The following is a 14,022-nucleotide window of genomic DNA, read 5'->3' on the forward strand; positions in this document are numbered from 1 at the left end:
CTTTCACAGGATGAGAGCAGAGTTTTTGCTAGCAGATCCCAATTTGGAGAAGGCAATGGCACCCCACTCCAGTACTCTCGCCTGGAAAATCCCATGGACAGAGGAGCCTGGGAGGCTACAGTCCATAGGGTCTCAAAGAGTCGGACACGACTGAGCGACTTCACTTTCACTTTTCACTTTCATGTATTGGAGAAGGAAATGGCAACCCACTCCAGTGTTCTTGCCTGGAGAATCCCAGGGACGGCAGAGCCTGGTGGGCTGCTGTCTATGGGGTCGCAGAGTTGGACACAACTGAAGTGACTTAGCAGCAGCAGCCCAATTTCCAGGTTCACACCCAACATGTTTCTTTGCAGTGTCTCAGCACTGGAAATACACCTTTGAGTCAAGCAAACTTTCAACGATAGAAGTGGGGTGAACTGGTATTTCTCTGTGTGTTGATTTGTGTAACCATACAACGCATCATGAACCTAGGTGTACTGTGAGAAAAGCTCCTAGTAAGGCGATCCAAGTGTTTCTTCAGAATAGTTACTTGATGGCACCAAAAACTGACTGGAATGAAAGGAGAATCAGCACCCAAAGTGTTTTCCTTGGTGGGTTTTGAGAATGTCACATATGAACTTTCACATTATTTGAGCAATGTTTTTGCTAGCAGACTCCAGTTGACTGGTTCACACCCAGAATAATTTCCTGCAATGGCCCAGCACAGAAAATACACACTTGGGTCAAACCAAACCTTACCATGAAGGAAGTGGTGTGAACTGGTTGTTCACTGTGTGTGGAGTGGCATAACCGTACAAAGTATTATGACCCTAGGTGTTCTAAGAGATGAGCTCTTAGAAAGGAGATTCAAGGACAGTGTTTATTTTTTTCTTATTTGAATTTTAATTAGGAAAATGGTTTGAGATTTGAAAACTTTTTAAAAATTACTTTAATTGGAGGTAATTACTTTATAATATTGTGTTGGTTTTTGCCATACAATGACATGAATCAGCCATGGGTATACATGTGTTCTCCTGTCCCAAACACCCCTTCCACCTCCCTCCCCATCCCATCCCTCTGTGTTGTCCCAGTGCATGAGTTTGGAGTGCCATGTTTCATGCATTGAACTTAGACTGGTCATCTATTTCACAAATGGTAATATACAGGTTTCAATGCTATTCTCTTAAATCATCCCTCCCTTGTTTATCCCACAGAGTCCAAAATTCTGTTTTTTACATCTGTGTCTCTTTATCTGTCTTGCATTTAGGGTCATTATTACCATCTTTCTAAATTCCATATATATGTGTTAATATACTGTATTGGTATTTTTCTTTTGGACTTACTTCACTCTGTATAATAGGCTCCCATTTCATCCCCCTCATTAGATTGACTCAAATGCATTCTTCTTTATAGCTGAGTAATATTCCATTGTGTATATATACCACTGCTTTCTTATCCATTTGTCTGCCAATGGATATCTAGGTTGCCTTCATGTTCTAGCTATTGTAAACAGTGCTGCAAAGAACATTGGGGTACACATTTCTCTCTGAATTCTGGTTTTCTCAGTGTATATAGCCAGCAGTGGGATTGCTGGGTCATATGGCAGTTCTATATCATTTTTTAATGAATCTCCACACTGTTCTCCATAGTGGCTGTACTAGTTTGCATTCTCACCAACAGTATAAGAGTTACCTTTTCTCCATATCCTCTCCAGCATTTATTGTTTGTAGACATTTTGATGCCAGCCATTCTGACCAGTTTGAGATGGTACTTCATTGTAGTTTTGATTTGCGTTTCTCTGGTAATGAGTGATGTTGAGCATCTTTTCATGTGTTTGTTAGTCATCTGTATGTCTTCTTTGGAGAAATGTCTGTTTAGTTCTTTGGACCATTTTTTGATTGGATCATTTATTTTTCTGGTATTGACCTGCATTAGCTGCTTGTATACTTTGGAGATTAATTCTTTGTCAGTTGTTTCATTTGCTATTATTTTCTCCTATTCTGAAGGCTGCCTTTTCACCTTGCTTTATAGTTTCCTTCATTGTGTAAAAGCTTTTAAGTTTAACTAGGTCCCATTTGTTTATTTTTGCTTTTATTTCCATTACTCTGGGAGGTGGGTCATAGAGAATCCTGCTGTGACTTATGTCAGAAAGTGTTTTCCCCTAGGAATCTTATAGTTTCTGGTCTTACATTTAGATCTTTAATCCATTTTGAGTTTATTTTTGTGTATGGTGTTAGAAAGTGTTTGAGTTTTATTCTTTTACCAGTGGTTGATCAGTTTTCCCAGCACCACTTGTTAAAAGAGATTGTCATTTCTCCATTGTATATTCTTGCCTGCTTAAATAGCTGTGAAAGAAGAGCAGCGAAAAGCAAAGGAGAAAAGGAAAGATATAAGCATCTGAATGAAGAGTTCCAAAGAATAGCAAGAAGAGATTAGAAAGCCTACCTTAGTGATCAATGCAAAGAAATAGAGGAAAACAACAGAATGGAGAAGACTAGAGATCTCTTCAAGAAAATTAGAGATACCAAGGGAACATTTCATGCAAAGATGGGCTCGATAAAGGACAGAAATGGTATGGACCTATAAGAAGCAGAAGATATTAAGAAGAGGTGGCAAGAATACACAGAAGAACTGTACAAAAAAGATCTTCATGGCCAAGATAAACACAATGGTGTGATCACTCACCTAGAGTCACACTCACCTAGAGTCAGACATCCTGGAATGTGAAGTCAAGTGGACCTTAGAAAGCATCACTACGAACAAAGCTAGTGGAGGCGATGGAATTCCTGTAAAGGAATGAAATTAGAACACTTCCTAACACCACACACAAAGATAAACTCAAAATGGATTAAAGACCTAAATGTAAGATCAGAAACTATCAAACTCTTATAGGAAAACACAGGCAGAACACTCTAAAGTATACAAGCAGCTTATGTAACTCAATAGCAGAACAACATAGAGAAGGCAATGGCAACCCACTCCAGTACTCTTGCCTGGAAAATCCCATGGATGGAGGAGCCTGGTAGGCTGCAGTCCATGGGGTCGCTAAGAGTCGGACACAACTGGGTGACTTCACTTTCACTTTTCACTTTCATGCATTGGAGAAGGAAATGGCAACCCACTCCAGTGTTCTTGCCTGGAGAATACCAGGAATGGCGGAGCCTGATGGGCTGCCATCTAGGGGGTTGCACAGAGTCAGACACGACTGAAGTAACTTAGCAGCAGCAGCAGCAGCAGAACAACAAATAACTCAATAAAAATGGGCAGAAGACCTAAACAGACATTTCTCCAAAAAAACACATACAGATGGCTAATAAACACATGAAAAATTGGTTAACACTGTTCATTACTAGAGAAATGCATTAACACTGTTCATTACTAGAGAAATGCAAATTAAAACTATAATGAGATATCACTTCAAACTGGTCAGAAGATAACCTTTTTAATAAATCATGTTGGGAAAACTGGACAGCTACATGTTAAAGAATGAAATTAGAACAATACCTAACACCATACAAAAGTTAAACTCAAAATAGAATAAAGACCTCACTTTAAGATCAGACACTATAAAATTCTTAAAGGAAAACAATGGTAGAATGGTCTTTGACATAAACTATAGAAAGTTCTTTTTGACCCAACTCCAGAGTAATGAAAAATACAAAACAAATGGAACCTAATTACTTTTCCACATCAAAGGAAACCATAATCAAGATGAAAAGTCAACTTTCAGAATGGGAGAAAACATTTGCAAATGAAGCCACTGAGAAAGGATTACTCTTCAAAATATACAAACAATTCATGTGGCTCAATTTAAAAAAAAATCAAAAAATGGGCAGAAGCCCTAAATATATATCTCTCTAAAGAAGACAGTCATGTACCAAGAGGGACATGAAAAGAGGTTCAACATCCAGAGGAGCCTGGTGGGCTACAACCCAAACAGTCACAAAGAGTTGAACATGACTGAGAGTGTGCATGCACACACACACAGACACACACACACACACACAGGTATTTCAGTTGAATGTAGAATTCTGGACTGGAAATGATTTTTCCTTAAAATTGTAAAGACACTAATTATTAGAGAAATGCAAATCAAAACTACCAGGTATCACCTTACACTGGTCAGAACGGCCATCATCAAAAAAATCTACAAACAGTAAGTGGTAGACAGAATGTAGAGAAAAGGGAACCTTCCTGCACTGTTGGTGGAATTTTAAGCGGATACTGCCATTAAGGAGTACCATATGGAGTGTCCTTAAAAAACTAAATATAGAACTATCATGTGACCTAGCAATCCCATTACTGGACATATACCCAGAGAAATCTGTAAGTTAAAAGTACATATGTACACCAGTATTCATTGCAGCACTATTTTCAATAGCCAACACATAGAAATAACCTATAAGCCCAATGCCAGACGAATGGATAAAGAAGATGTGATACTTATAATAGAATATTACTAAACCATAAAAAAGAATGAAACTGAGTCATTTGAAGAGATGTGGATGGATCTAGAGTCTGTCATACAGAGTGAAGTAAGTCAGAAAGAGAAAAACAAATATCAGATATAAATACGTATATGTGGCAAGTAGATAAATGGTAGAGATGAACCTATTTTGAAGGCAGGGAAAGAGACACATATGTAGGGAATAGATATGGGCACCCAGGCAGTGAAGGGGAGATTGGGACAAATTACGATATTATGATTGACATATATACAACACCACCATGTGTAAACTAGATAGGTAATGGGAATCTTCTGTAAAGTACAGGAAGCTCAGCGTGGTGCTCTGTGATGATCTAGAGGAGCAGAATGAACGGGTGAGAGGGAGATCCAAGAGAGAGGGTTGCAAGTATACATACAGCTGATTTACTTCATTGTACGACAGAAATTAGCATACAATTGTAAATGAATTATATTCCAGTTAAAAACTAATAATCCCAATCCTTCATAAAAGAAAGTTCAGTGATAAACCCACACACCTATAGCCACTTAATCTATGACAAAGGAGGCAAGATATACAAGGGAGAAACGTTAGTCTCTTCAATAAGTGGTGCTGGGTAACTGGACAACTACATGGCAAAGAATGAAATTAGAATACTCCTTAAGATCTAACACAAAAATAAATTCAAAATAGATTAAACCCCTAAATTTAAGGCAGGATAGTATATAACTCTTAGAGGGTAATATAGTGAGAACATTTAGACAGAAATTACAGAAAAATCTTTTTCATTCTCCTGACTAGAGTAATTAAAGTAGAAAAAAACAAAAACAAATGGGCTCTAATGAAACTTAAAATCTTTTCACAGCAAAGGGAGCCATAAAAAAATGAAAGGACAACCTCAGAATGGGAGGAAATATTTTCAAATGAGGCAGTTGACAAGGGATTAATTTCCAAAATATTTTTTTAAAACCGCATGTACCTTAATATATATAAAACAAACAAACAACCCAGTCAAAAAATGGGCAGAAGACCTAAACAGACTCCAAAGAAGGCATACAGATGTCAACAGTCAGTCAGTCAGTTCAATCACTCAGTTGTGTCTAACTGTTTGTGACCCCATGAACCGCAGCACGCCAGGCCTCCCTGTCCATCAGCAACTTCCAAAGTTCACCCAAACCCATGTCCATTGTGTCAGTGATGCCATCCAACCATCTCATCCTCTGTCATCCCCTTCTCCTGCCCTCAATCTTTCCCAGCATCAGGGTCTTTTCAAATGAGTCAGCTCTTCACATCACGTGGCCAAAGTATTGGAGTTTCAGCTTCAACATCAGTCCCTCCAATGAACACCCAGGACTGATCTCCTTTAGGATGGACTGGTTGGATCTCCTTGCAGTCCAAGGGACTCTCAAGAGTCTTCTCCAACACCACAGTTCAAACGCATCAATTCTTCTGTGCTCAGCTTTCTTTATAGTCCAACTCTCACATCCATACATGACCACTGGAAAAACCATAGCCTTGACTAGACGGACCTTTGTTGACAAAGTAATGTCTCTGCTTTTAAATATGCTGTCTAGGTTGGTCATAACTTTCCTTCCAAGGAGTAAGTGTCTTTTAATTTCATGGCTGCAGTCACCATCTGCAGTGATTTTGGAGCCTGGAAAATAAAGTCAGCCACTGTTTCCATTGTTTCCCCATCTATTTGCCATGAAGTGATAGGACTGGATGCCATGATCTTAGTTTTCTGAATGTTGAGCTTTAAGCCAACATTTTCACTCTCCTCTTTCACTTTCATCAAGAGGCTCTTTAGTTCTTCTTCACTTTCTGCCTTAAGGGTGGCGTCATCTGCATATCTGAGGTTATTGATATTTCTCCTGGCAATCTTGATTACAGCTTGTGCTTCTTCCAGACCAGCATTTTTCATGATGTACTCTGCATATAAATTAAATAAGCAGGGTGACAATATACAGCCTTGACGTACTCCTTTTCCTATTTGGAACCAGTCTGTTGTTCCATGTCCAGTTCTAACTGTTGCTTCCTGACCTGCATACAGGTTTCTCAAGAGGCAGGTCAGGTGGTCTGGTATTCCCATCTCTTTCAGAATTTTCCACAGTTGATTGTGATCCACATAGTCAAAGGCTTTGGCATAGTCAATAAAGCAGAAATAGATGTTTCTCTGGAACTCTCTTGCTTTTTCGATGATCCAGCAGATGTTGGCAATTTGATCTCTGGTTCCTCTGCTTTTTCTAAAACCAGCTTGAACATCTGGAAGTTCACACTTCATGTACTGCTGAAGCCTGGCCTGGAGAATTTTGACAGATGACAACAAACACATGAAAACTCAAAATCTCTCATTATTAGGGTAATGCAAATCAAAACTACAATGAGGTATCACCTCACAACATAGCCATCAAAAATATAAAAACAATAACTGTTGGAGAGGATGTAGAGAAAAAGGAATCCTCTTGCACACTTGATGGGAACACAAATTGATACAATTACTATAATTGTAAGGGTTAATTTTGAATCCATACTGGATTTACTTCTGTGACTTCAATTTTTATTTTGGAGTTTTTGTTATTCTAGGCATACCTAATGCCCTGCTTTAGGGAGTCCTTCCCACCCCCTTGGCCTGACCTTTGGATTAGGGTGCCTTTGGCTCACAGGGAGATAGCCTGACCCTGCCCACTTGTGAAGGGCTGTAAGAAAGTGAAACTAATAAGTCTTCCTGCCTGAGGCTTGCCATTCTCGGAGATATTTGCAAGAATTAAATGGCCTTTTTATTTGCATCCTTCCCCCACCTCTGATCCATAAAAGAACCTGGCTTCCAGGCCCTGACAAGATGGTTATTTTGAGGCACAAGCCTTCCATCTTCTTGGTCAGCAGGCTTTCTGAATAAATTGGTCTTCCTTGCTTCAACACCTCAACTCAGATTTACTGACCTATCCTGCAGCAAGCAGAGCAAGCATAGACTTGGTAACACCACTATGGAGGACAGTATGGAAGTTCCTTATGAAACCATGAATAAAAATACCATATGATTTAGCAATGCCACTACTGGGCATATATCCTGAGAAAACCAAAACTGAAAAGAGACACATGCACCCTAATGTTCATTGCAACACTATTTACAATAGCTAGGACACAGAAACAACTTAGATATCCATCAACAGATGAATGCATTAGGAAGCTGTGGTACATATACACAAGGGAATATTACTCAGCTATAAAAAGGAACCAGTTGAGTCATTTCTAATTAGGTGGGTGAATTTAGAGTCTATTATACAGAGTGAAGGAAGAGAGAAAGAGAAAAACAAATATCATGTATTAACACATTTAAATGGAATCTAGAAAGATGGTACTGATGAACCTATTTGCAGGGCAGTAATGGAGTTGCAGACATAGAGAACAAACGTGGACACAGAGAGGGAAGAAGAGGGTGGGACGAATGCAGAGAGTAGCATCGGAACACATACAATACCATAAGTGAAACAGCCAGTGGGAATTTGCTGTATGAATCAGGGAGTTCAAACTGGTGCTCTGTGACTACCTAGAGGGGTGGGATGGGGTCGGAGGTGGGAGGTGGGAGGTGGGAGGTGGGAGGGAGATTCAAGAAGGAGAGGGCACATGTATACCTATGGCTGATTCATGTTGATGTATGGCAGAAACCAATACAGTATGGTAAGCAATTATCCTTCAATTAAAAATAAATAAAATTGAAAAAGCCAAACAGAGAAAGACAAAAAAAAAAAAGGTAACCAACAACGACTTTCTGTTGCTCACTGTTACCTGGCAGCCTGGATGGGAGGGGAGTTTGAGGGAGAATGAATACATGAATATGTTCGTCTGAGTCCCTTGGCTCTTCACCTGAAGCTATCACAACATTGGTAATTGGCTGTCAGTTCAGTTCAGTTCAGTTCAGTCGCTCAGTCGTCCAACTCTTTGCGACCCCATGAATTGCAGCACGCCAGGCCTCCCTGTCCATCACCACCTCCCGGAGTTTACCCAAACTCATGTCCATTGAGTCGGTGATGCCATCCAGCCATCTCATCCTCTGTTATCCCCTTCTCCTCCTGCCCCAATCCATCCCAGCATCAGGGTCTTTTCCACTGAGTCAACTCTTCGCATGAGGTGGCCAAAGTATTGGAGTTTCAGATTCAGCATCAGTTTTTCAAATGAACACCCAGGACTGATCTCCATTAGGATGGACTGGTTGGATCTCCTTGCAGTCCAAGAGTCTCTCAAGAGTCTTCTCCAACACTACAATTCAAAAGCATCAATTCTTCAGTGCTCAGCTTTCTTCATAGTCCAACTCTCACATCCATACATGACCACTGGAAAAACCATAGCCTTTACTAGACAGACCTTTGTTGGCAAAGTAATATATCTGCTTTTGAATATGCTATCTAGGTTGGTCATAACTTTTCTTCCAAGGAGTAAGTGTCTTTTAATTTCATGGTGTAATCACCATCTGCAGTGATTCTGGAGCCCCCCGAAATAAAGTCTGACACTGTTTTCACTGTTTCCCCATCTATTTGCCATGAAGTGATGGGACCAGATGCCATGATCTTCGTTTTCTGAATGTTGAGCTTTAAGCCAACTTTTCACTCTCCTCTTTCACTTTCATCAAGCGGCTCTTTAGTTCCTCTTCACTTTCTGCCACAAGGGTGGTGTCATCTGCATATCTGAGGTTATTGATATTTCTCCCAGCAATCTTGATTCCAGCTTGTGCTTCATCCAGCCCAGCGTTTCTCATGGTTTACTCTGCATGTAAGTTAAATAAGCAGGGTGACAATATACAGCCTTGATGTACTCCTTTTCCTATTTGGAATCAGTCTGTTGTTCCATGTCCAGTTCTAACTGTTGCTTCCTGACCTGCACCCCAATACAAAATAAAAAGTAAGAAGGAAAAAAAAAAAAGAAAAGATTTTCACAGATATGTGAAATAGAAACTGCTTGGAAAGTTTCCTGCAAACACAAATTCAGTTCTATGAAACTTGAAAAGAAAGCATAATTAGTGGCTGAGTAATACTCCATTGTGTATATGTACCACAGCTTTCTTATCCATTCATCTGCTGATGGACATTTAGGTTGCTTCCATGTCCTGGGTATTATAAACAGTGCTGTGATGAACACTGGGGTACAGAGGGATTGTACAGGGAGGGAGGAGGGGGGGTTCAGGATGGGGAACACGTGTATACCTGTGGCGGATTCATATTGACACCTAAGTTGCTTCCATGTCCTGGCTATTATAAATAGTGCTGCGATGAACATGGGACCAAGAGGGATGGTATGGGGAGGGAGGAGGGAGGGGGGTTCAGGATGGGGAACACGTGTATACCTGTGGCAGATTCATGTTGATGTATAGCAAAACTAATAGAATATTGTAAAGTAATTAACCTCCAATTAAAATAAATAAATAAATAAATAAATATACACATATATATAAAAGAAAGCATAATTACCTGTTAAATGGAATATCACTTGCCATATCAGTAAACAAAGAAGGTTGAAGCCATCAGACAGTATAGCCACAGTGTATGGTGAGCTGCTGAACCCTGAGGGAATCTCTGGGAAGAAAAGAATGCTTTTCTAGATGGCAAGTGCCATCTAGAGGCCATGGCTGCTCCTCATGGTGAGTCCCAAGGAAACTCAGAATATAGAAACATAAGATGAGATGCATATCAAAGAAACAATTTCAGGAGCCTAGACTTTTGGATCTTTCCATACATAGAAAAGTGCTAAATTCCTTAACTTGACATATCTTGTTTTCTTTAACTAATCATCTTTTGATGTTTGCCATTTGTCGCAAAACTTCTGTATATCCTGACTATTCTGCTTGCCTCCTCAGAGCAGTTTTTCAGGGTTACTTGAGATACTGTCTCCCAGCCTTGAAATCCTAAAAGTTTCCATTCAATAAAACGTAACTCTTGACTTTTAGGTTGTGAATAACTCTTTAGTCAACATACCTCAATATAGTTTATGTTGTCAATTACAAGTTGGCGCTTACCTGTCAACTACAAATTGGCACCAGCCAAAAGCATTGCCTCTGACTGAACAACAAGGGCATTTACCATCTGCCTCTGCAGAGACTGAGCCCTGTGCTACTGCAGCTGTTGACCTTCAACACCCCTAGAGCGAGTTCAGGGTGGAATAAGGCACTTTGTGCTTCAGGGAATCTGGTGCGACAGGTCTTTAGATTGTTGTTGTTAAGTCGCTCAGTTGTGTCTGACTCTGTGCCCCATGGACTGCAGCACGCCAGGCATCCCTGTCCTTCACATCTCCCAGAGCTTGCTGAAACTCACTTTCATTAAGTTGGTGATGCATCCAACCATCTCACCCTCTGTTATCCCCTTCTCCTCTTGCATCCAGTCTTTAGACAGTTGGATATTTTCAGGAACTGATTTCATGATCCTAATCCTTGCATCTCCTTATATCTAGAAAAGCACTAAATCGTTTCTTGATAACATCAGATCCTTGTGACTAGCAGAATACCTCTTGCAGTAAGAACTTGATTGCATTGAACTCTCCTTCACCAAAATCTTATCTATTGACTTTCCCCAGCTGCCTCTTTGGTGCAGATGATGCCACCCTTATGGCAGAAATCAAAGAACTAAAGAGGCTTTTGATGAAACTGAAAGAGGAGAGTGAAAAAGTTGGCTTCAAATTCAACATTCAGAAAACTAAGATCATAGCATCCAGTCCCATCACTTCATGGCAAATAGATGGGGAAAGAATGAGAGACTTTATTTTGGGGGGCTCCAAATTCACTGCATATGGTCTCTGTAGCCGTGGAATTAAAAGATGCTCACTCTTTGGAAGAAAAGTTATGACCAACCTAGATAGCATATTAAAAAGCAGAGACATTACCACCAAAGTTTGTCTAGTCAAAGCTATAGTTTTTCCAGTTGTCATGTATGGATGTGAACGTTGGACTGTAAAGAAAGCTGAGAGCTAAAGAAATGATGCTTTTGAACTGTGTTGTTGGAGAAGACTCTTGAGAGTCCCTTGGACTGCAAGAGATCCAACCAGTCCATCCTAAAGGAAATGGTGTTAGAATCTAGATTTCTTCTCCCTGCATTGTTTCAGCCATAGGCTGGTGTAATCCAGCAATTGAGTCTGGCAGTTGGGTGGCTCTGCAGCCTTCTTTCTGATATGTAACTATAAGGGGAAGGATATTGTAAGGGTAAGCTCAACATTCAGAAAACGAAGATCATGGCATCTGGTCCCATCACTTCATGGGAAATAGATGGGGAAACAGTGGAAACAGTGTCAGACTTTATTTTTTGGGGCTCCAAAATCACTGCAGATGGTGACTGCAGCCATGAGATTAAAAGATGCTTACTCCTTGGAAGAAAACTTATGACCAACCTAGATAGCATATTCAAAAGCAGAGACATTACTTTGCCGACTAAGGTCCGCCTAGTCAAGGCTATGGTTTTTCCTGTGGTCATGTACGGATGTGAGAGTTGGACTGTGAAGAAGGCTGAGCACTGAAGAATTGATGCGTTTGAACTGTGGTGTTGGAGAAGACTCTTGCTTGAGGGTCCCTTGGACTGCAAGGAGATCCAACCAGTCCATTCTGAAGGAGATCAACCCTGGGACTTCTTTGGAAGGAATGATGCTAAAGCTGAAGCTCCAGTACTTTGGCCACCTCATGCGAAGAGTTGACTTATTGGAAAAGACTCTGATGCTGGGAGAGATTGAGGGCAGGAGAAGGGGATGACAGAGGATGAGATGGCTGGATGGCATCACGGACTCGATGGACCTGAGTCTGAGTGAACTCCGGGAGATGGTGATGGGCAGGGAGGCCTGGCATGCTGCGATTCATGGGGTTGCAAAGAGTTGGGCACGACTGAGCAACTGAACTGAACTGAAACACCAGATGTTGCTGTTCAATCACCCAGTCATGTTCTATTCTCTTAGACCCCATGGATTGCAGCATGCCAGGCCTCCCTATCCCTCACCATCTCCCATGCCCAAGTTCTTGTCTATTGTATTGGTGATGCCATCCAGCCTTCTTATCCTTTGATGCCCCCTTCTCCTTCACACCAGATAGTGGATGTATTTAACACAGTCAAAGGAAAATAGGTGTGAAGTGTAGCTCCTGTACAGTTAAGGGGCAGAAGAGCAAATTTAGTTACATTCAGAGTTAGGAGTTTTTAAAGTAAACAAAAACAAACAAAAAAAACAACTAGAAATATTCAGGCCTGCTCGCTGTTCTCTTTTATCTTCTTTATTCTCTGGAAAGGGAAGAAAAATACCCATTCCTCTTTTTTTTTCACTTGTTACTGAGACAGTATGAACAAACAGTATGAGGTCAGAAAAAATGTTACACTTTAAACAAGTATAAATTATGAAGTGCAATGCGAAATTCACACGACTTTTTCATATACTGTGCTTAAAAAAAAAAAAAAATCCACCAAAGCAAACTGCTGACTCTTCAAAGCAAGTCTTCTCTCCTGCTAGCTTGCACTGTCTTTCTGGCCAGCCTTCCTTTAGTCCATTCCTCCAGCACAGGGAAACCTCTTTGGCGATAAGGGCACTTTGGTAGAAATCTTTACAACATGTACCTTTAATCTAAGGAAATGGCAACCCACTCCAGTGTTCTTGCCTGGAGAATCCCAGGGAAGGCGGAACATGGTGGGCTGCCATCTATGGGGTCGCATAGCGTCAATGCGGTAGACCCGGATTCGATCCCTGGGTCGGGAAAATCCCCTGGAGAAGGAAATGGCAACCCACTCCAGTACTCTTGCCTGGAAAATCCCACGAGTGTGGTAGGCTACAGTCCATGGGGTCGCTGAGTCGGACACGACTGAGCGACTCCACTTCAGCTGTGACATGCCGTCAGTCCCGTGCAAACTGCGTAATACATGTACGCTGACACAAGTCTTGTTCAGGGAAACCCCAATACACGAAGGAGTGTAACCCCTTGACTTAACCTTCTGTTTCTTCCAAACCTAAGGGGTAGACAATTAACCGAAATAATAAGCAACGGTTTGCGCATGCTCTTTTGGTGGCGCAGATTCCCTCCTCCCCCTAGTCGGAAGTCCCGGTTTGTTTACTAAATTACGACAGTCGTAAACCGAGATTTTTGTGCCGGCTTCCTAGCTTTACGACAACAACTATGGCGGCTGCCGGGGGTAGATTTGAAAGTGCGAGTAGCATCGAAGAGCGTAAAGAACAGATTCGAAGTGCCAGGACCGAGGTGTTGCGCCAGGTACCTCAGTTTTGAGGCTTTGGGAGTCATTTAGATTTGAGAGTGGAGGCTTTCTGGGAGTCAGGCTTCTAGCTCTCCTGCCTCCCTGCACCTTTTCCTGTTTCAGTTCTCAGTATCTTACCGTATCTAGTTGTGTGGGGATAGATGTTTTCCTTTGGGATGCTCGCACACTGTTGGTATCTTCTGCCTCTTAGATGGTCTGGAAGGCTCCAGTTGCTCATATTCTTTTCCAGAAAACTTGTTCCTTTCCTCTGACGTTCCTTATCTTTTAAAGCATCCGTGCTTGACATTTCTAGCACCTGATCACCTGTGCTGCGCACTTTCGAGGGACCCCACTACTTTCCCTGCATATCTTACAGCCTAGGTCCTCCGTCTTGTTAT

General features: G+C 41.2%; 1 protein-coding gene across 2 annotated transcripts in view; it reads left to right on the forward strand.

Annotated features, from left to right (window-relative positions):
- Window positions 1–13,503: 13,503 nt before the first annotated feature.
- The window catches only part of CWF19L2 (CWF19 like cell cycle control factor 2), a 155,464-nt gene continuing 154,945 nt past the window's right edge, over window positions 13,504–14,022 (forward strand). Inside the window, exon 1 of one of the 2 annotated variants that reach the window (XM_069554927.1) lies at window positions 13,504–13,641. In XM_069554927.1, coding sequence (XP_069411028.1) covers window positions 13,549–13,641 — 93 coding nt within the window. In that variant the 5' untranslated portion in view covers window positions 13,504–13,548. The remainder of the gene's footprint in view (window positions 13,642–14,022) is intronic. The other variant, XM_069554926.1, reaches the window with a different exon arrangement.

The sequence above is a fragment of the Ovis canadensis genome, chromosome 15 (genome assembly GCF_042477335.2).
Source record: "Ovis canadensis isolate MfBH-ARS-UI-01 breed Bighorn chromosome 15, ARS-UI_OviCan_v2, whole genome shotgun sequence".
NCBI classification, from domain to species: domain Eukaryota; kingdom Metazoa; phylum Chordata; class Mammalia; order Artiodactyla; family Bovidae; genus Ovis; species Ovis canadensis.